The following is a 23015-nucleotide window of genomic DNA, read 5'->3' on the forward strand; positions in this document are numbered from 1 at the left end:
CGGCGATAGTGCCACACAACACGATGGAGGGTATCCTCAATGTGAAGGCGGAACTTGGTCTCCTCAAGGACTGTACCATGGTCACTCCTACCAATACTGTCATGGACAGATGCATCTGTGGCAGGCAGATTGGTGAGGACGAGGTCAAGTATGTTTTTCCCTCTTGCTGGTTCCCTCACCACCTGCCGCAGACCCAGTCTAGCAGCTATGTCTTTTAGGACTCGGCTAGCTCAGTCAGTCGTGGTGCTATCGAGCCACTCTTGGTGATGGAAATTGAAGTCCCCCACCCAGAGTACATTCTGTGCCCTTGCCACCCTCAGTGCTCCCTCCAGGTGGTGTTCAACATGGAGGAGTACTGACATCAGCTGAGGGAGGGAGGTAGGTGGTAATCAGCAGGAGGTTTTCTTGTCCATGTTTGACCTGATGCCATGAGACTTCATCGGCAAATCCCTTCCGATGGTATACCACTGTGCCACCCCCTCTGCTCGGTCTGCACAAGCCGCTAGATATTAGTGAGGAGGACTTTGTAGGGTTGACAGGGCTGGGTTTGCCATTGTCGTTTCCGATGCCTAGCTCGACGCCGAGTGATCCATCCAGTTTCATTCTTTTTTTATTGACTTCATAGCGGTTAGATACAACTGAGTGGCTTGCTAGGCCATTTCAGAGGGCATGTAAGAGTCAACCACATTGCTGTGGGTCTGAAGTCACATGTAGGCCAGACCAGGTAAGGACAGCAGATTTCCTTCCCTGAAGGACATTAGTGAACCAGATGGGTTTTTACAACAATCAACAATGGTTTCATGGTTTCATCATTAGACTAGTTTTTTAATTCCAGATTTATTAATTAAATTGAAATTCCATCTTCTGCTGTGGTGGGATTTGAACCCATGTCCCCAGAACAATACCCTGGGTCTTTGGGTTACTAGTCCAGTCACAATACCACTACGCCACCACATCCCCCGACAATTAAACAACTAACTGGAGGAGGTGGCTCCACAAATATCCCTATCATCAATGATGGGGGAGCCCAGCACATCAGTGCAAAAGATAAGGCTGAAGCATTTGCAACAATCTTCAGCCAGAAGTGAGCATCACAGATGCCAGACTTCAATCAATTCGATTTACTCCACGTGATATCCAGAAACGACTGAAGGCACTGGATACTGCAAAGGCTATGGGCCCTGAAAATATTGCGGCAATAGTACTGAAGACCTGTGCTCCAGAACCTGCCACGCCCCTAGTCAAGCTAGTCCAGCACAGCTACAACACTGGTACCTACCCGGCAATGTGGAAAATTGCCCAGGTATGACCTGTACACAAAAAGCAAGATAAGTCCATCCCGGCCAATTACCGCCCCATCAGCCTATTCTCAATCACCGGTAAAGCGATGGAAGGTGTCATCAACAGTGCTATCAAGTGGCACTTGCTTAGCAATAGCCTGATCAGTGACGCTCAGTTTGGATTCTGCCAGGGCCACTCAGCTCCTGACCTCATTACAGCCTTGATCAAACATGGACACAAGAGCTGAACTCAGGAAATGAGATGAGAGTGACTGCCCTTGACCGAGTATGGCATCAAGGATCCCTAGCAAGACTGAAGAATGGGAATCAGGGGGAAAACTCTCCGCGGGTTGGAGTCATACCTCGCGCAAAGGAAGATGGTTGTGATTGTTGGAGGTCAATCATCTGAGCTCCAGAACATCACTGCAGGAGTTCCTCAGGGTAGTATCTTGGGCCCAACTATCTTCAGTTGCTTCATCAATGACCTTCCTTCAATCATAAGGTCAGAAGTGGGGATGTTTGCTGATGATTGCACAATGTTAAGCACCATTCGCAACTCTTCAGATACTGAAACAGTCCGTGTAGAAATGCAGCAAGACCTGGACAATATCCAGGCTTGGCCTGATAAGTGACAAGTAACATTTGCGTCACACAAGTGCCAGGCAATGACCATCTCCAACAAGAGAGAATCAAACCATCTCCTCTTGACATTCAATGGCATTGCCATTGCTGAATCCCCGACAACAACATCCTAGGGGCTGCCATTGACCAGAAACTGAACTGGTGTAGCCATATAGACACCATATATTAGCTACAAGAGCAGGTCAGAGGCTAGGAATCCTGCGGCAAGTAACTCACCTCCTGACTCCCCAAAGCCTGTCCACCATCTACAAGGCACAAGTCAGGAGTGTGATGGAATACTCTCCACCTCCTGGATGGGTGCAGCTCCAACAACACTCAAGAAGCTCAACACCATCCAGGACAAAGCAGCCCGCTTGATTGGCACCCCATCCACAAACATTCACTCCCTCCACCACCGACGCACAGTGGCAGCAGTGTGTACCACCTCCAAGATGCACTGCAGCAATGCACCAAGGCTCCTTAGACAGCACCTTCCAAACCCACAACTGGAAGGACAAGGGCAACAAATGCATGGGAACACCATCACCTGCAAGTTCCCCTCCAAGTCACACACCATCCTGACTTGGAACTATATCGCCGTTCCTTCACTGTCGCTGGGTCAAAATCCTGGAACACCCTTCCTAACAGCACAGTGGGTGTCCCTACCTCACACGGACTCCAGCAATTCAAAAAGGCAGCTCACCATCACCTTCTCGGTAATTAGGGATGGACAATAAATGTTGGCCTAGCCAGCGATGCCCATATCAATGAATGAAAAAGAAAGCTTTCTGGTGATTTTTCATAAACATTCATTTTTAAAATATATTTGTTCATGGGATGTGGGCTTCGTTGGTAAGGACAGCATTTATTGCCCATCCCTAATTGCCCTTGAGAAGGTGGTGGTGAGCTGCCTACTTGAACCGCTGCAGTCCATGTGGGGTAGGTATACCCACAGTGCTGTTCGGTAGTTCCAGGATTTTGACCAGTGACAGTGAAGGAATGGCGATATAGTTCCAAGTCAGGATGGTGTGTGGTTTGGAGGGGAATTTGCAGTTGGTGGTGTTCCCAAGCATCTGCTGCCCTTGTCCTTCTAGGTGGTGATTTTGCGTGTTTGGAAGGTGCTGTCGAAGGAGCCTTGGTGCGTTGCTGCAGTGCATCTTGTAGATGGTACACATAGCTTCCACTGTGCGATGGTGGTAGAGGGAGTGAATGGCACCCCAACTACAAACAATCAAGCAGGCTGCTTTGTCCTGGATGATGTCGAGCATCTTGAGTGTTGTTGGAGCAGCACTCATCCAGGCAAGTGGAGAGTATTCCATCACACTCCTGACTTGTGCCTTGCAGATTGTGGACAGGCTTTGGGGAGTCAGGAGGTGAGGTACTCATTGCAGGATTCCTTGCCTCTGAAGTGCTCTTGTAGCCATGGTATTTATATGGCTACTCCAGTTCAGTTTCTGGTCAATGGTAACCCCCATGATGTTGATAGTGGGGGATTCAGCGATGGCAATGCCATTGAATGTCAAGAGGAGATGGTTAGATTCTCTCTTGTTGGAGATGGTCGTTGCCTGGCACTTGTGTGGCATGAATGTTATTTGCCACTTATCAGCCCAAGTCTGGATATTGTCCAGGTCTTGATGCATTTCCACATGGACTGCTTCAGTATCTGAGGAGTCGCAAATGGTGTGGAACATTGTGCAATCATCAGCGAACATCCCCACTTCTGACCTTATAATTGAAGGAAGGTCAATGATGAAACAGCTGAAGATGGTTGGGCCTAGGACACTACCCTGAGGAAGTCCTACAATGATGTCCTGGAGCTGAGATGATTAACCTCCAACAACCATAACCATCTTCCTATGTGTTAGGTATGACTCCAACCAGCGGAGAGTTTACCCCGATTCCCATTGACTCCAGTTTTGCTAGGGCTCTCTGATACCATACTCGGTCAAATGCTGCCTTGATGTCAAGGGCAGTCAATCTCACCTCACCTCTTCAGTTCATCTCTTTTGTCTATGTTTGAACCAAGGCTGTAATGAGGTCAGGAGCTGAGTGGCCCTGGCGGAACCCAAACTGAGCATCACTGAGCAGGTTATTGCTAAGCAAATGCTGCTTGATAGCACTGTTGACAACACCTTCCATCACTTTACTGATGGATTGAGGGTAGACTGATGGGGCAGTAATTGGCCGGGTTGGACTTGTCCTGCTTCTTGTGTACAGGGCATACCCGGACAATTTTCCACATTGCCGGGTAGAATCCAGTGTTGTAGCTGTACTGGATCAGCTTACAAGTTAATCCCTTTTTTGTTTCGGAGGACCGGGGACTGCTGGGTAGGGGAAAACTATTTATTTGGGCAGTGGCAGTACCCGAGACACTACACGTGTAGTGTCTCCCACCCACCCTCCTCCTCTAACCAAAAAAAAAGGACTCTAGGGTGTTGATAAGGTAAGCTTTTTATTTAAAACTTCAGTCCGTCGGATTGCTAAGCGAACAAGTTTTGACTTTTTTTTTCGTTTGGTTTTTCAGTAGATTTATTGGGAATCTAGAATAGTGGGAATGGAGGTAAAGGCAGTTGTATGTTCCTCCTGCAGAATGTGGGAGGTAGGGGTCGCCAAGAGTGTCCCTGCTGACTGCATCTGCGGGAAGTGCACCCAACTCCAGCTCCTCGCAGACCGCGTTAGGGAACTGGAGCTGGAGCTGGATGAACTTCGGATCATTCGGGAGGCGGAGGGGATTATTGACAGGAGTTATAGGGAGGCAGTCACACCTCAGGTAAAAGAAGTAGGTAGATGGGTTACCGTCAGGGGAAGGAAAGGGAACCAGCAGGCAGTGCAGGGATCCCCTGTGGCCGTTTCCCTCAACAACAGGTATACCGTTTTGGATACTGTTGGGGGGGACGACTTACCAGGGGTAAGCAATGGGGTGCAGGTCTCTGGCACAGAGTCTGTCCCTGTTGCTCAGAAGGGAAAAGGGAAGAGGAGCAGAGCATTAGTCATTGGGGACTCCATAGTTAGGGGAACAGATAGGAGGTTCTGTGGGAACGAGAGAGACTCACGGTTGGTGTGTTGCCTCCCAGGTGCCAGGGTACGTGATGTCTCCGATCGTGTTTTTGGGATCCTTAAGGGGGAGGGGGAGCACCCCCAAGTCGTGGTCCACATAGGCACCAACGACATAGGTAGGAAGAGAGATGGGGATTTAAGGCAGAAATTCAGGGAGCTAGGGTGGAAGCTTAGAGCGAGAACAACCAGAGTTGTTATCTCTGGGTTGTTGCCTGTGCCACGTGCTAGCGAAGAGAGGAATAGGGAGAGAGAGGAGTTGAACACGTGGCTGCAGGGATGGTGTAGGAGGGAGGGTTTTGGTTTCCTGGATAATTGGGGCTCTTTCTGGGGTAGGTGGGACCTCTACAAACAGGATGGTCTTCACCTGAACCAGAGGGGTACCAATATCCTGGGGGGGAGATTTGTTAGTGCTCTTCGGGGGGGTTTAAACTAAATCAGCAGGGGAATGGGAACCTAAATTGTAGTGCCAGTGTACAGGCTGTTGAGAGTAGTGAGGTAGGGGATAAGGTTACAGGGACGCAAGAGGGCACTGGCAAGCAAGAACTTGGTTTAAAGTGTGTCTACTTCAACGCCAGGAGCATCCGGAATAAGGTGGGTGAGCTTGCAGCATGGGTTGGTACCTGGGATCCTGATGTTGTGGCCATTTCGGAGACATGGGTAGAGCAGGGGCAGGAATGGATGTTGCAGGTTCCGGGATTTAGATGTTTCAGAAAGAACAGAGAAGAGGGTAAAAGAGGGGGGGGTGTGGCATTGTTAATCAAGGAAAGTATTACAGCGGCAGAAAGGACGTTTGAGGACTCGTCTACTGAGGTAGTATGGGCCGAGGTTAGAAACAGGAGAGGAGAGGTCACCCTGTTGGGAGTTTTCTATAGACCTCCGAATAGTTCCAGAGATGTAGAGGAAAGGATAGCGAAGATGATTCTCGACAGGAGCGAGAGTAACAGGGTAGTGGTTATGGGGGACTTTAACTTTCCAAATATTGACTGGAAATACTATAGTTCGAGTACTTTAGATGGGTCTGTTTTTGTCCAGTGTGTGCAGGAGGGTTTTCTGACACAGTATGTGGACAGGCCAACCAGGGGCGATGCCACATTGGATTTGGTACTGGGTAATGAACCCGGCCAGGTGTTCGATTTAGATGTAGGTGAGCACTTTGGCGATAGTGATCACAATTCGGTTAGGTTTACCTTAGCGATGGGCAGGGACAGGTATATACCGCAGGGCAAGAATTATAGCTGGGGGAAAGGAAATTATGACGCGATTAGGCAAGATTTAGGATGTGTAGGATGGGGAAGGAAACTGCAGGGGATGGGCACAAACGAAATGTGGAGCTTATTCAAGGAGCAGCTAATGCGTGTCCTTGATAAGTATGTACCTGTCAGGCAGGGAGGAAGTTGTCGAGCAAGGGAGCCGTGGTTTACTCAAGAAGTTGAAGCGCTTGTCAAGAGGAAGAGGGCGGCTTATGTTAGGATGAGACGTGAAGGCTCAGTTAGGGCGCTTGAGAGTTACAAGCTAGCCAGGAAGGATCTAAAGGGAGGGCTAAGAAGAGCAAGGAGAGGACACGAGAAGTCATTGGCGGATAGGATCAAAGAAAACCCTAAGGCTTTCTATCGGTATATCAGGAATAAACGAATGATAAGAGCTAGAACAGGGCCAATCAAGGATAGTAGTGGGAAGTTGTGTGCGGAATCAGAGGAGATAGGGGAAGCGTTAAATGAATATTTTTCGTCAGTATTTACAGTAGAGAAAGAAAATGTTGCCGAGGAGATTACTGAGATACAGCCTACTAGGCTAGATGGGATTGAGATTCACAAGGAGGAGGTGTTAGCAATTTTGGAAAGAGTGAAAATAGATAAGTCCCCTGGGCCAGATGGGATTTATCCTAGGATTCTCTGGGAAGCCAGGGAGGAGATTGCAGAGCCGTTGTTGTTGATCTTCAAGTCGTCATTGTCGACAGGAGTAGTGCCGGAGGACTGGAGGATAGCAAATGTTGTCCCCTTGTTCAAGAAGGGGAGTAGAGACAGCCCTGGTAATTATAGACCTGTGAGCCTTACTTCGGTTGTGGGTAAAATGTTGGAAAAGGTTATAAGAGACAGGATTTATAATCATCTTGAAAAGAATAAGTTCATTTGCGATAGTCAGCACGGTTTTGTGAAAGGTAGGTCGTGCCTCACAAACCTTATTGAGTTTTTCGAGAAGGTGACCAAACAGGTGGATGAGGGTAAAGCCGTGGATGTGGTGTATATGGATTTCAGTAAGGCGTTTGATAAGGTTCCCCACGGTAGGCTATTGCAGAAAATACGCAAGTATGGGGTTGAAGGTGATTTAGAGCTTTGGATCAGAAATTGGCTAGCTGAAAGAAGACAGAGGGTGGTGGTTGATGGCAAATGTTCATCCTGGAGTTTAGTTACTAGTGGTGTACCGCAAGGTTCTGTTTTGGGGCCACTGCTGTTTGTCATTTTTATAAACGACCTGGATGAGGGTGTAGAAGGGTGGGTTAGTAAATTTGCGGATGACACGAAGGTCGGTGGAGTTGTGGATAGTGTCGAAGGGTGTTGTAGGGTACAGAGGGACATAGATAGGCTGCAGAGCTGGGCTGAGAGATGGCAAATGGAGTTTAATGCGGAGAAGTGTGAGGTGATTCACTTTGGAAGGAGTAACTGCAATGCAGAGTACTGGGCTAATGGGAAGATTCTTGGTAGTGTAGATGAGCAGAGAGATCTTGGTATCCAGGTACATAAATCCCTGAAAGTTGCTACCCAGGTTAATAGGGCTGTTAAGAAGGCATATGGTGTGTTAGCCTTTATTAGTAGGGGGATCGAGTTTCAGAGCCACGGGGTCATGATGCAGCTGTACAAAACTCTGGTGAGGCCGCACCTGGAGTATTGCGTGCAGTTCTGGTCACCGCATTATAGGAAGGATGTCGAAGCTTTGGAAAGGGTGCAGAGGAGATTTACTAGGATGTTGCCTGGTATGGAAGGAAGGTCTTACGAGGAAAGGCTGAGGGACTTGGGGTTGTTTTCGTTAGAGAGAAGGAGGAGGAGAGGTGACTTAATAGAGACATACAAGATAATCAGAGGGTTAGATAGGGTGGATAGTGAGAGTCTTTTTCCTCGGATGAGGATGGCAAACACGAGGGGACATAGCTTTAAGTTGAGGGGTGAAAGATATAGGACAGATGTCAGAGGTAGTTTCTTTACGCAGAGAGTAGTAGGGGCGTGGAACGCCCTGCCTGCAACAGTAGTAGACTCGCCAACTTTAAGGGCATTTAAGTGGTCATTGGATAGACATATGGATGTAAATGGAATAGTGTAGGTCAGATGATCGGCGCAACATCGAGGGCCGAAGGGCCTGTACTGCGCTGTAATATTCTAATTCTAATTCTAATTCTAATTCTAATTCTTGGCTAGGGGCACGGCAAGTTCTGGAGCACACGTCTTCAGTACAATAGCTGGAAAGTTGTCAGGGTCCATAGCCTTTGAAGTATCCTGTGCCTTTAATCTTTTCTTGATATCACGTGGAGTGAATCGAATTGGCTGAAGTCTGGCATCTATGATGCTGGGGACTTCAGGAGGAGGCCAAGATGGACCATCTATTCGGTACTTCTGGCTGAAGATTGTTGCAAATGTTTCAGCCTTATCTTTTGCACTGAGGTACTGGGCTCCCCCATCATTGAGAATGGGGATATTTGTGGAGCTACCTCTTCCAGTTAGTTGTTCAATTGTTCACCACTGGATGTGGCAGGACTGCAGAGCTTAGATCTGATCCGTTGGTTATAGGATCGCTTAGCTCTGTCTATCGCATGCTGCTTACGGTGTTTGGCATGCAAGTAGTCCTGGGCTGTGACTTCACCTCATTTTGAGGTATGCCTGGTGCTGCTCCTGGCATGCCCTCCTGCACTCTTCATTGAACCAGGGTTGGTCTCCTGGCTTGATAATAATGGTAGAGTGGGGGATATGCCAGGCCATGAGGTGACAGATTGTGGTTGAGTACAATTCTGCTGCTGCTGATGGCTCACAGCGCCTCATGGATGTCCAGTTTTGCCTTGCTACATCTGGTCAAAATTTATCCCATTTAGCACAGTGGTAGTGCCACACAACACGATGGAGGGTATCCTCAATGTGAATGTATCCTCGATGACTTTGTCTCCACAAGGACCGTGCGGTGGTCACTCCTACCAATACTGTCATGGACAGATGCCTCTGCAGTATGCTGATTGGTGAGGATGAGATCAAGTATATTTTTCCCTTTTGTTGGTTCTCTCACCACCAGCCACAGACCCAGTCTAGCAGCTATGCCCTTTCGGACTCGGCCCGCTTGGTGTCGGTAGTGGTGCTACCGAGCCACTCTTGGTGATGGACATTGAAGTCCCCCACCCAGAGTACATTCTGCACCTTTGCCACCCTCAGTGCTTCCTCCAAGCGCTGTTCAACATGGAGGAGTACTGACTCGTCAGCTGGGGGTGGGGCGGTGCAGAGCGGTAGGTGGTAATCAGCAGGAGGTTTCGTTGCCCATGTTTGAGCTGATGCCAAGAGACTTCATGGGGTCCGGAGTCAATGTTGAGGACTCTCGGGGCAACTCCCTCCCAATTGTATGCCACTGTGCTGCCATCTCTGCTGGGTCTGTCCTGCTGGTGGGACAGGACATACCCGGGGATGGTGATGGTGGTGTCTAGGACATTTTCTCTGTGGTATGATTTGGTGAGTATGACTATGTCAAGCTGTTGCTTGCCTAATCTGTGGGGCAGCTCTCCCAACTTTGGCACAAGCCGCCAGATGTTAGTAAGAAGGACTTTGCAGGGTTGACAGGGCTGGGTTGGCTGTTGTTATTTCCGGTGCCTAGGTCGGGTGGTCCATCCGGTTTCATTCCTTATTGACTTGGTAGCCGTTCGATCCAACTGAGTGGCTTGCTAGCCCATTTCAGAGGGCATTTAAGAATCAGCCACATTTCTGTGGGTCTGGTGTCACATGTAGGTCTGAGCAGGTAAGGACAGCAGATTTCCTTCGTGTTACGACCAGGTGAGAAAGAATTCTAGGGTTCCCTTTCAACCTTCACCTGGTCTTACTGTAACAAGGTTTTAATTTTAAAACACCATGTTTTTAGCTCCCCCTTGGTGAATCCTTGTTCACTGCTTTCCAATTATAAGGCAAAGAAACCAGCAGAAACAGGTTTTCTTAGGTTTAAAGAAAGGTTGAAATTTATTAAACTTGAACTCTAATTCGGTTGACACCTACAGATACACAATGTGCCCATGCTAGCATGTATATGCGATAGACATGCAAATAGAGACAGAAAAGAGAAGAAAAAATAAAGTGGAAAAGTTTGAGGCAATATCTGGAGAGTTTTTGTTGCGGTTCGTCAAGTTCACTGTAGAGTCTTTGATTGTAGGTAGTTCTCGGTTTCCGTTGGGGCCCAGTATTCTTAAACCTTGTTCGCTGAAGGAGACTTTTCCCTCTTGCGGGTCATGTGTCTTCAGTGGATTCAGAGGCTTGTGAGAAAAAGATGGGAGCAGACAGCAGAGATCTTCTCAGTCCAGGAGCAAACAGACACCCTCCGTTCAAACTGTTTGTACAATTCAGAAAAATCCAGGTTGCCAAGCAGGTTAGTCATGTGACTAACTGGTCTGACCACGTCTTGGATTGTATCATTTTAGCAGTCTCAGGAATGCTCCTCTTACACACAATACCTGGTGATCAAGGCCCATTGTGGGTTGAAAGTCGTCAGGGAATGGTCCTTTGTCCTTCGAAGCACCATCTGTTAATATGCAAATATCTTTTGCAACCACAGCTGTTTAACAAGTCATGACAAAATGAATGTGCCTCATTCTTGGCAGGTGTGGGCCTAGCATGACATTCCCTAATGGATATTAGTGACTGCTTTCCTATCAACATAAACAATGCACATGTTCTGACCAAAACAGAAAATTCCTCCCCAAAAACCCAAGTAAAACCTCTGTCACTTTAAGAACTCCTTCCATCTACAGCTTAACTTTAATGTGCAGTGTGAATGGGTGGAAGTAATGCTGGGTGACATTTCTGCCCAAAATTTGGAAATCCTTCAATACTGCTGCAAGCCCTCATGAGCAAGTAGCTTCCAAACTTATTTCAACTGTCGCTCAGAGATCTTAAGATGTAGGTACATACATTCACTTGTAAACGAGGACAGATGTCTAACTAAAGGATTAGGCCAATCAGAAAATCAACCACACAAGTCGTTTCCAGTGGGGTCGAATGAACTCACTGGATATTGATTCCCTCAGTTATCACACACCCAGCTCGAGATAGTAAGCATGTTTTCTACCAGGTGAAAGTTTTAGCTCACATGAAATTCTAACATACCATTTTGATCAAAGCACTGAAGTCAGACTTTAATTTTTTCTTCTCCTCAATTTTATTTACTTTGATTTCATTTTTTAGAGATGTGATCACCAGCTGCCATATTCTTGGTTTGGGATCTTTGCCCTTAGTTGTAATCTTTCCTGTGAAGGACTTCCATCTAAAATGAAAGAGAAATTCGTAGTTAGCATGCTTTAGATAACCAAATGAGAGCATCACGGAACAGAATTTAAGTTTATCAATTATCAGATATAATTAACATGAACACAACATACCTGCATGCAAACTTTAAATAGGTTGGCGGGCGAGACTAAAGATATTGGATTATTTACTTTTGATTTATGCAAGACAGCTTCTTTGCAACATTTTTAAAACAGTTTAAAATATAATTCAAGGAGAGCACACAGTGCAACACCAATAACCTCTGGCTGACTTGAAAATATATAGATAAAAACAAACCAATGAGTAACAAAGTTGTAGTTCATGAAGAGTTTGGGTGTTGTGGTTTAGTAATCAATGATATGTTTTTTTTTGAGCTTTCATAGTGCCATCTCAAAACATCCGTAATTACTCAGATACCAGGTATTATGTGAGATGGAAATTTTAATGGAGAGCAAGGTTTTCGAGGGTATAACTGAGAAGAATGGAACTACTTATCTGTAATGTTCACCTGAAACACACTCCAATTGGATAGTGTGTGACATTTGTCTGAGATTTGGAATTTGCATATTGAAATTGTCAGGACAAACCTATATCCTACCAACCTGGGGTACACTTCAGAGTACTATAAAGTCCTGCCCCACATGTACCTATGAGTACTGTCATGAATAAACATGGCTGATATAATACAAGGCAGTTCCATAGCACAATAATAGTAAATCAGATCTACTTTCAAGGAAGAAATACTATTGCAATGGTGAGTAGGTTTAGAGGGATCAGAAAGTTGCAGAGAAACCAGCCTCTGTGCACTTGTAGTCAAGGTGTTGCTGTGGCTGGTCAAATTCAGCTTCTGATCAGTGCCGTTGGTCAGGGACATATTTCCACTCTTGTCTCCTACGTAGCATGATCACCCCTCCTCCAAGGCACTAATATGTTTTGACATTTCCTTGTTACACAATTCACTAGTATCTGGGGGATCTCACAGGAAAGAATGGGCTTTTCAAACTTTCTGTTCAGGCATTGCTGCTAAACTTTGCACCCTCTCTTGCTGGAATACCAAAATTTGTATGATTTGTACCAATTAAGTGACTCATGAACTGAGAAATGTTACAGAATTTATTATTACTTCTGTATCATGAATGGCTTTTGTCACTCCCACAAATAAATTTGTGATCAATGAGATTGCATGTTTGAAAATAACATTAGTCTGCCACTTTTTAGCAGGTCTTAAGTAACAGGAAAAAACGGCACTGAACACCTTTTATGGGAAAAGTAGAAAATTGACCATAATCATAGAAAGAATTATAGAAAGCGGCCACTTGGCCCATTGTGTCCGTGCCGGCCGAAAAAAGATCCACCCATTCTAATCCCACCTTCCAGCATTTGGTCCATAGCCCTGCAGATTATGGCACTTAAGGTGCATATCCAGACTCCTTTTGAATGAGTTGAGGGTTTCTGCCTCAACTACCCTTTCAGGCAGTGAGTCCCAGACCCCCACCACCCTCTGGGTGAAAACATTTTTCCTCACCTCCCCTCTAATTTTTCTACCAATCACTTTAAACCCCCTCGTCACTGACCTCTCCGCTAAGGTGAATAGACCCTTCACCTCCACTCTATCCAGGCCCCTCAATATTTTATACATTTCAATCAGATCTCCCCTCAGCCTTCTCTGTTCCAAGGAGAATAACCCCAGCGTAGAAGGGTGGGTTAGTAAATTTGCGGATGACACTAAGGTCGGTGGAGTTGTGGATAGTGCTGAAGGATGTTGTAGGGTACAGAGGGACATAGATAGGCTGCAGAGCTGGGCTGAGAGATGGCAAATGGAGTTTAATGCGGAAAAGTGTGAGGTGATTCACTTTGGAAGGAGTAACAGGAATGCAGAGTACTGGGCTAATGGGAAGATTCTTGGTAGTGTAGATGAACAGAGAGATCTTGGTGTCCAGGTACATAAATCCCTGAAGGTTGCTACCCAGGTTAATAGGGCTGTTAAGAAGGCATATGGTGTGTTAGCTTTTATTAATAGGGGGATCGAGTTTCGGAGCCACGAGGTCATGCTGCAGCTGTACAAAACTCTGGTGAGACCGCACCTGGAGTATTGCGTGCAGTTCTGGTCACCGCATTATAGGAAGGATGTGGAAGCTATGGAAAGGGTGCAGAGGAGATTTACTAGGATGTTGCCTGGTATGGAGGGAAGGTCTTACGAGGAAAGGCTGAGGGACTTGAGGTTGTTTTCGTTGGAGAGAAGGAGGAGGAGAGGTGACTTAATAGAGACATATAAGATAATCAGAGGGTTAGATAGGGTGGATAGTGAGAGTCTTTTTCCTCGGATGGTGATGGCAAACACGAGGGGACATAGCTTTAAGTTGAGGGGTGATAGATATAGGACAGATGTCAGAGGTAGTTTCTTTACTCAGAGAGTAGTAGGGGCGTGGAACGCCCTGCCTGCAGCAGTAGTAGACTCGCCAACTTTAAGGGCATTTAAGTGGTCATTGGATAGACATATGGATGAAAATGGAATAGTGTAGGTCAGATGGTTTCACAGGTCGGCGCAACATCGAGGGCCGAAGGGCCTGTACTGCGCTGTAATAGTCTAATTCTAATTCTATCCAATCTTTCCTCATAGCTGCATTTTTCCCGTCCTGGCAACATTCTCGTAAATCTCCTCTGTACCTTCTCTAGTGCAATTACATCCTTTCTGTAATGAGGTGACCAGAACTGCACACAGTTCTCAAGTTGTGGCCTAACCAATGAGTTGTACAGTTCCAGCATAACCTCCTTGCTCTTATATTCTATACCTCGGCTAATAAAGGAAAGAATTCCATAATTTGCTTACACTTACATTTTCTATGCTTCAGCATTTGAGTCAATCTTCCTTCTCCCATAGAAATAAATTTTGGTCAGAATTTTTAATTCCATTACTCTCATAGAGGAAAAGGTTTTGCCACACAAACTCCTAGACAGAGGAGCTTTGGTCCCTTATAATTATTTGGGGTGTACATGACTTTAATACTTAATATATGAAGGATTTGATAAAACAGATTGATTTTAGCTTTACACTGCCAATTAGAAAATTGTATATAGTGATTTTCACAACTCTTCATTACCAGGAGGGGCTCTTAAAGATTTATATCATTTTTGGATGGCAATAATGAAGAGATCAGCAATCTTGATTTTCCAGCCATTAGTTTCAATGCCTGGAAAATCAGAAAATACGCATTATGAGTGTGCTGACCTCCATGCTGGATTCTGCAATTAGTGCTGCAATTTGTGAGACCCAATGCTGACAGCAGAGCTTTCCTGTGAAAATATGCTAATACAAGGGATAGTTGAAGCCTGTGATTGGGGATTTGTATGTTTTTAAAAGGAATTAGGTAAGGCATGCAAAATGGCTTTCAATGTATTTACCTGGTGATTTTGGATTCTTACCTTCTGTTATGGAGGTCATTTTCAAGCTCATATTCAAAGTTTTCAAATGCATTTGTTACAGTCAGTTTCAGGTCTTTGGATACCTAAGTAAACAATAAGATGTAGGTTTCCAATAGAGTATGTTGCACAGCAAAACGATTCAGAGCCTTTCCCCTACCAACATCCATATAACCTCACTGACAATCAGTGATTCCTGTCAGGAAATCTGAAATGCAAATATCAGCTGACGTTCTGAAATCAGCATTCATTTCTGAATGAGCCCATGCAGTATGATTTTATGAAAATAGGTGATTGTTTTGACTGATGTAATTATTTAATCTGACATATTCCTGCAGTTCTACTTTTCTACTACTGTCCATATAATAAGGTCTCATTGAATTTTCCATGAAGTGGAAAAAAAATCATCCACAGGGAAATGATACTGGTGTAAGGGAACAGAGAATCCCCTCTACTAATTTAAAGAGCAGCAAATAATAATAAGTTAAGCAGGCATGGGATGAAAGTTAAGAATGAACAGTTTCACAGAAGAGCGAGCTGAATCCAAATTTATTCAGCAAATGTAGCACAAAGGAGAGGCCATCATGCAGATCATAAGCTGGGAGATAATACAAGACACAGGGGAAACTTACATCTGTAAAGACAGGAATTTCCTAACTTGCGCAATGATGATTGAATATATTCACTGGCAATGATTTTGATTTTCATTAAGTTAAACGCAGTGTTTGTGCTCTGCTGCTAAACAGTATTGCCACTGCATTGTTTAAAAATGTATTCATTCACAGGACGTTGGCATCACTGGCAAGGCCAATATTTATTGCCCATTCCTAATTGCCCTGGAGAAGGTGGTGGCGAGGCACCTGCTTGAACCACAGATCTGCTAGGTAGGGAGTTCCAGGATTCTGACGGTGAAGGAATAGTGATATATTTCCAAGTAAGGATGATGTGTGACTTGGAGGTAAACATGGAGGTGGTGGTGTTCCCATGTGCCTGCTGACCTTGTTCTTCTTGTTGGTATAGGTTAAAGGTTTGGAAGGTGCTATCAAAGAGGCCTTAGTGAGTTGTTGCAGTGCAAGTTGTGGTTGGTTCACATTGCAGCTACAGCGTGCTGGTGATGGAGGGAATAAATGGTTAAGGTGGTGGATGGGTGCTGAACAAATGGGCTGTATGGCCTGGATGTTGTCAAGCTTCTTGAGTGTTGTTGGAGCGGAACTCATCCTGCAGATGGTAGAAAGGCTCTGGGGAGTCAGGAAGTGACTTATCAGTCACAGAATACCCAGTCTTCGACCTGCTGTTGTAGCCATAATATTTATGTGGCTGGTCCAATTAAATTTCTGGTCAATGGTAACACTCTGGGATGTTGGGAAATTCAATGATGGTAATGCTATTTATGTCAAGGGGAGATGTTTAGACTTTCTCTTGTTAGTGATGGTCATTGCCTGGTACCTGTGTGGTGCAAATGTTATGTGCCCCTTATCAGACCAAACTTGAATATTGCCCAGATCTTGCTGCATGCAGGCACAGATTGCTTCATTATCTGAGGAGCTGTGAATGGAACTAATCACTGTGTATTCATCAGTGAACATTCCCACTTCTGACCTTATGTCAGAGGAAAGGTCATTGAAGCAGTTGAAGATGCTTGGGCCTAAGAGACTGCCTTGAGAAACTCCTGCGGAAATGTCCTGGGATTGAGATGATTGGCCTCCTATAACCACAACCATCTTCTATTGTGCTAGGTATGGCAACAGCCGTTGGAAAGATTTCCCCCAGTTCCATTGCTTGGTGCTACTCGCTGTCATGTGCTGCCTTAATGTCAAGGGCAGTCATGCTCATCTCACCTCAATGGAATGTGGTCATTGCTGGCAAGCCAATATTTTTTTACTTCCTTCATGGAATGTGGGCGGCGCTGGCAAGGCCAACATTTATTGCCCATCCTAATTGCCCTTGAGAAGGTGGTGGTGAGCTGCCTTCTTGAACCGCTGCAGTCCATCTGGTGCGGGTATACCCACAGTGCTGCTAGGGAGGGAGTTCCAGAATTTTGATCCAACAACAGTGAAGGAACAGCGAATTAGTTCTAAGTCAGGATGGTGTGTGGCTTGGAGGGGAACTTGCAGGTGGTGGTGTTCCCATGCATCTTCTGCCCTTGTCCTTCTAGGTGATAGAGGTCGCAGGTTTGGAAGGTGCTGTCGAAGAAACTGTGGTGAGTTGTTGCAGTGCATCTTGTAGATGGTACACACTGTCGTCACTGTGCAGCAGTGGTGGAGGGAATGAATGGTTAAGGTGGTGAATGGGGTGCTCAGCAGGCAGGCTGCTTTGTCCTGGATGGTGTTGAGCTTCCTGAGTATTGTTGGAGTGGCACTCCCCCAAGGAAGTGGGCAGTATTCCATCACACTCCTGACTTGTGCCTTGTAGATGGTGAACAACTTTTGGGAAGTCAGGAGGTGGGCTACTTGCCTTTAGAATTCCCAGCCTTTGCCCTACTCTTGTAGCCACTATATTTATGTGGCTGGTCCAGTTCAGTTTCTGGTCAATGGTAACCCCCAGGATGTTGACAGTTGGTGGGGGGTGGAGGGGGGGGGGGGTTCAGCGATGGTAATGTTGTTCAATGCCAAGGGGAGATGGTTAGATTCTCTCTTATTGGACATCATCATTGCCTGGCACTTGTGTGGCGCGAATATTACTTGCCACTTGTCAGTCCAAGCCTGAATGTTGTCCAGGTCTTGCAGCATGTGGACACGGACTGCCTCAGTATCTGAGGAGTTCCCATTGATACTGAACATCGTGCAATCATCAGTGAACATCCCCACTTCTGACCTTATGATGGAGGAAAGGTCATTGATGAAGCAGCTGAAGATGGTTGGGCCTCAGACACTACCCTGAGGAACTCCTACAGCAATGTCCTTGGGATGAGATGATTGGCTTCCAACAACCACCTTCCTTTGTGCTAGGTAAGACTCCAACCAATGGAGAGTTTCCCCGATGCCCATTGACTTCAGTTTGGCTAGGGCTCCTTGATGCCATACTCGGTCAAATGCTGTCTTGATATCCAAGCAATCACTCTCACCTCACCTCAAGTTCAGCTCTTTTGTCCATTTTGGACCAAGGCTGTAATGAGGTCAGCAGCTGAGTGGCCTTTGCGGAACCCAAACTGAGCATCGGTGAGCAGGTTATTACTGTTTTAAGTGGAGCTTGAAAGCACAGTCGACGACATCTTCCATCACTTTGCTGATGATAGAGAGTAGACTGATGGGGCGGTAATTGGCTGGATTGGATTTGTCCTGCTTTTTGTGGATAGGACATTCCTGGGCAATTTTCCACATTGTCGGGTAGATGCCAGTGTTGTAGCTGAACTGTAACAGCTTGGCTAGGGATGCGGTTAGTTCTGCAGCACAAGTCTTCAGTACTACAGCCAGGATGTTGTCAAGACCCATAGGCTTTGCTGTATCCGGTGCCTTCAGCCGTTTCTTGATAGCATGTGGAGTGAATCAGATTGGCTGAAGACCGGCATCTGTGATGCTGCGGACCTCAGGAGGAGGCCAAGATGGATCATCCACTCGGTACTTCTGGCTGAAGATGGTTGTGAATGCTTCAGCCTTTTCTTTGCACTGACATTCTGGGCTCTGGCATCATTGAGGATGGGGATATATGTGGAGCCTCATCCTCTGTTAGTTGTTTAATTGTCAACCAACATACACGACTGGATGTGGCAGAACTGCAGAGCCATTGGTACATTGATCCATTGGTTGTGAGATTGTTTAGCTCTGTTTATTTCATGCTGCTTCCGCTGTTTGGCATGCAAGTAGTCCTGTGTTGTAGCTTCACCGGGTTAACACGTCATTTCTAGGTTTGCCTGGTGCTTCTCCATGCACTCTTCATTGAACCAGGATTGATCCTCCGGCTTGATGGAAATGGTAGAGTGAGGGATATGCTGGGCCATGAGGTTACAGATTGTGTTTGAATACAATTCTGCTGCTGCTGATGGTCTACAGTACCTCATGGATGCCCTGTTTTGAGCTGCCAAAACTGTTCTTAATCTATCCCATTTAGCACGGTGGTAGTGCCACACAACACAATAGAGGGTATCCACAGTGTGAAGACGGGACTTGGTTTTCACAAGGATTGTGCGGTGGTCACTCCTATCAATACTCTCACAGAAGATGCATCTGCAACAGGTAGACACTTTGAGGACATGGTCCAATAGGTTTTTCCCTCTTATTGGTTCCTTCACCACCTGCTGCAGGCCCAGTCTGGCAGCTTTGTTCTTCTGGACTCGGCCCACTCGGTCAGTAGTGGTGCTACTGAGCCTCTCTTGGTGTTGGACATTGAAGTCCCCCACCCAGAATAAATTCCGTGCCCTTGCCACCCTCAGTGTCTCTTTCAAGTGGTATTCAACATGAAGGAATACTGATTTATCAGTTGAGGGAAGACAGTAGGTGGTAATCAGCAGGAGGTTTCCTTGCTCATGTTTAACCTGATGCCATGAGACTTCATGGGGTCCAAAGTCAATGTTTTGGGCTCCCAGGGCAACTCCCTCTCAACTGTATACTACTGTGCCACCATCTCTGGTAGGTCTGTCCTGCCGTTGAGATAAGACATGCCCAGGAATGGTGATGGTGGTGTCTGGAACATTGGATATTCGGTATGTTTCTGTGAGCATGACTATGTCAGGCTGTTGCTCAACTATGGGACAGCTCTCCAAATTTTGGCACAAGCCCCCAGATGTTAGTAGGGAGGACTTTGCAGGGTATTAGGGCTGGGTTTGCCGTTGTCGTTTCCAGTGCCAAGGTCGATGCTGGCTGTTCCATCCAGTTTTATTCCTTTTCAAATTCTCTGTTGCTGTTCTGTATGACTGAATAGCTTGCTAGTCCATTTCAGAGGGCAGATAAGAGTCAACCACATTGCTGTGACTCTGCAGTCACATGTAGACCAGACCAGGTAAGGACGGCAGATTTCCTTCCCTAAAGGGACATTAGTGCAAATTAAACCAGATGGGCTTTTACAACAATCGATGGTAGTTTTATGGTCGACGTTGCTGACTAGCTTTCAATTCCAGATTTTCACTAATTAATTGAATTGCAATGGGTCTGGAGTCACATCTAGGACAAAGCAGGTAAGGACAGCAGATTTCCTTCCATAAAGGGTATTAGCGAACAAGATGGGTAACTGATACTAACTTTTAATTCCAGAATTCCAAGCTTCCTTGGTGGGATTTTAATTCATATCTTCAGATCATCAGTCTGGGCCTCTGAATTACTGGTCCAGTAACATAACACGGGGCTACCTTGCCTCATACAACTCAGGCATTTTGTCCATGTTTGGACCAGGTTTGTAATGAGGATTTTTTTTGCATTCATGGGATGCGGGTGTCACTGGCAAGACCAGCATTTATTGCCCATCCGTGATTGCCTTTGACAAGCTGGTGGTGAGCTGCCTTCTGGAACCGCGGCAGTCCATGTGGTGTAGGTACTCTGAGCAGGTCAGAGGCTGGGTATTCTTGGACGAGTAACTCACCTCCTGACTCCTCATAGCCTTTCCAACATCTATAAGGCACAAGTCAGGAGTGTGATGGAATACTTCCCACTTCTCTGGATGAGTGCAGCTCTAACATTCAAGAAGCTCTACACCATTCAGGTGTTAGGGAGGGAATACCAGGATTTTGACCCAGTGCCGATGAAAGTACAACAATATGTTTCCAAGGCAGGATGGTGTGCGACATAGAGGGGAACTTGCAGGTGGTGATGTTTCCGTGCACCTGCTGCCTTAGTTCTTCTCGGCAGAAGTGATCTCGGATTTGGAAGATGCCATCCAGGAAGCCGTCATGAGTTGTTGAACCTTGTAGATGGTGCATATTGCAGCCAAGGTGCGCCTGTAGTGAAGGGAGTGAATGTTTTTGTGGTAAATGGGGTGCCAATCAAGTGGACTGCTTTGTCCTGAATGGTGCAGAGCTTCTTGAATGTTGGTGCTGCACTCATCCAGGGAAGTAGGAAGTATTCCATCACACTCCTGACTTGTGCCTTATAGATGGTGGAAAAGCTATGAGGAGTCAGGAGGTGAGTTACTCATCCGAGAATACCCAGCCTCTGACCTGCTCAGAGCCACAGTATTTATGTGGCTGCTCCGGTTCAGTTTCTGATCAATGGTGACCCCCTGGATGTTAATGGTGGGGGATTCGGCGATGGGAGTGCCATTGAATATCATGGGGAAGTGGTTTGACTCACTCTCATTGGAGATGGTCATTGCCTGACACTTGTATGGTATGGATGTTAATTACCACTTGTTAGTCCAAGCCTGAATGTTGTCCAGACTTGCTGTATTTGGGCACGGACTGCTTCATTATCTGTGGAGTTGTGAATGGAACTGAACACTGTGCAATTATTAGCGAACATCCCCACTTCTGATCTTGTGATAGAGGAAAGGTCAATGATAAAGCAGATGAAGATGATTGGGCCTAGGCCACTGCCCTAAGGAAACCTTGCAGCGATGTCCTGGGGTGGAGATAATTAGCTTTCAACCACCACAACCATCTTCCTTTGTGCTGGGCATGACTCCAGTCAGTGGAGAGTTTTCCCCCTGATTACTAGGGCTCCTTGATGCCACACTTGGTCAAATGCTGCCTCGATGTCAAGGGCAGTCACTCTCACCTCACAGCTGGAATTCAGCTCTTTTGTCCATGTTTGGACCAAGGCTGCAATGAGGTCTGGAACCGAGTGTAACTCGCAGGAACCAAACTGAGTATGAGTGAGCAGATTATTGGTGAGTAAGTGACAGCACTGTCCTAGACTCCTTCTAACACTTTTCTGATGATTAGGAGTAGACTGATGGGAAGGTAATTGGATGGATTGGATTTGTTCTGCTTTTTGTGGACAGGACATACCTGGGCAATTTTCCACTTTGTCAGGTAGATCCCAGTATTGTAGCTGCATTGGAACAGCTTGGCTAGAGACGCAGCTAGTTCTGGTACACAATTCTTTAGCACCTCAGGCAGAATGTTTTCAGGGCCTGTAGCCTTTGCTGTATTGAGTGGGCTCGGCTATTTCATGATATCATGTGTACTGTGATGATGGGGACCTCCTGTAGGAGGCTGAGATTGGTTGCAATGCTTCAGCCTTGTCTTTTGCATTTACATTCCGTGCTGCACCATCATTGAGGATGGAGATGTTCATAAAGCCTCCTTCCCCCTTAGTTGTATAATTATCCAGAGTGTGTCCTGACAACCCAGCCTGCGCATGCACAACATCCACACATGCATAGAGCAATTGCCGATGTCATCCAAGGGCAGTGCGAGGTTCGGGGCCTTTGCTTACATTCAGGGAGGGGAGAGGATCCATACCTGCGATGGAGCACCTAACAGCTTCAGGAGTCGGCACATGCTGACTGAGTTTGACAAAAATTCAAACAGTGACATCACAGGAAAGCTGTAAGGTAATCGGTTGGTGAGTAACTGCTGTTAGGGAGTATCTGTCAATAGCTAGGTTAGTACACCATTAGGGTACGTGTGTTAATAGTGTTAATAGCTAAAATTAAAACTAAAATTTATGTAGCTACCTTATAATTAATTGAGTCAGGCAAGCAGAAAGGAAGTAAGAAGCTGGTGAGTCTATTGTTCTGCTTTATTTTAAGTGGTAAGTTTTTTGTATTACCAGGGTTAAATTAGTGCAGTAAGTGCTGGTGAGGAGAGGCATTAATTAAGTAAATAGTTCATTAGTTATTTCAAACACTAATAGGATGACAGAGCAGGTGATGTGTTGCAGCTGCAGTATGTGAGAGCTCGCGGACACCAGTGTGATTCATATCAACCATGTCTGCAGTAAGTGTCTACAGCACGAGGGGCTTCAGCTCAGAGTAGATGAGCTAGAAGCCGAGTTACAGACACTGCAATGCATCAGGGAAGGGAAAAGTTACCTGGATTCTTTGTTCCAGGAGGCAGTCACACCCCATAGGATAGGGTCTCATGATTTGGTCAGTGGTCAGGGGCAGGAGGGTGTGACTGTGAGTAAGGTAGGTAAGGAGATTGAGAAGGCAGGAGTGGAGGATCCTCAGCCCTTGTAATTGTCCAACATGTGTGAGGTTCTTTCAGCTTGTATGGATGAGAGCGAGGGCTGCAGGGTGGATGAGCAAACTGACTATGGTACAGGAAGTG

At 46.2% G+C, this 23015-nt stretch overlaps 1 protein-coding gene across 1 annotated transcript in view; it reads right to left on the reverse strand.

Annotated features, from left to right (window-relative positions):
• Positions 1-23015, reverse strand: part of LOC137373054 (uncharacterized) — a 190998-nt gene that overhangs the window by 10830 nt on the left and 157153 nt on the right. The window contains exons 20-21 of the mRNA XM_068037825.1: positions 14879-14961; positions 11297-11453 (exon numbers count right to left, since the gene is read on the reverse strand). Coding sequence (XP_067893926.1) covers positions 11297-11453; positions 14879-14961 — 240 coding nt within the window. The remainder of the gene's footprint in view (positions 1-11296; positions 11454-14878; positions 14962-23015) is intronic.

The sequence above is a fragment of the Heterodontus francisci genome, chromosome 1, assembly GCF_036365525.1.
Source record: "Heterodontus francisci isolate sHetFra1 chromosome 1, sHetFra1.hap1, whole genome shotgun sequence".
NCBI lineage: Eukaryota > Metazoa > Chordata > Chondrichthyes > Heterodontiformes > Heterodontidae > Heterodontus > Heterodontus francisci.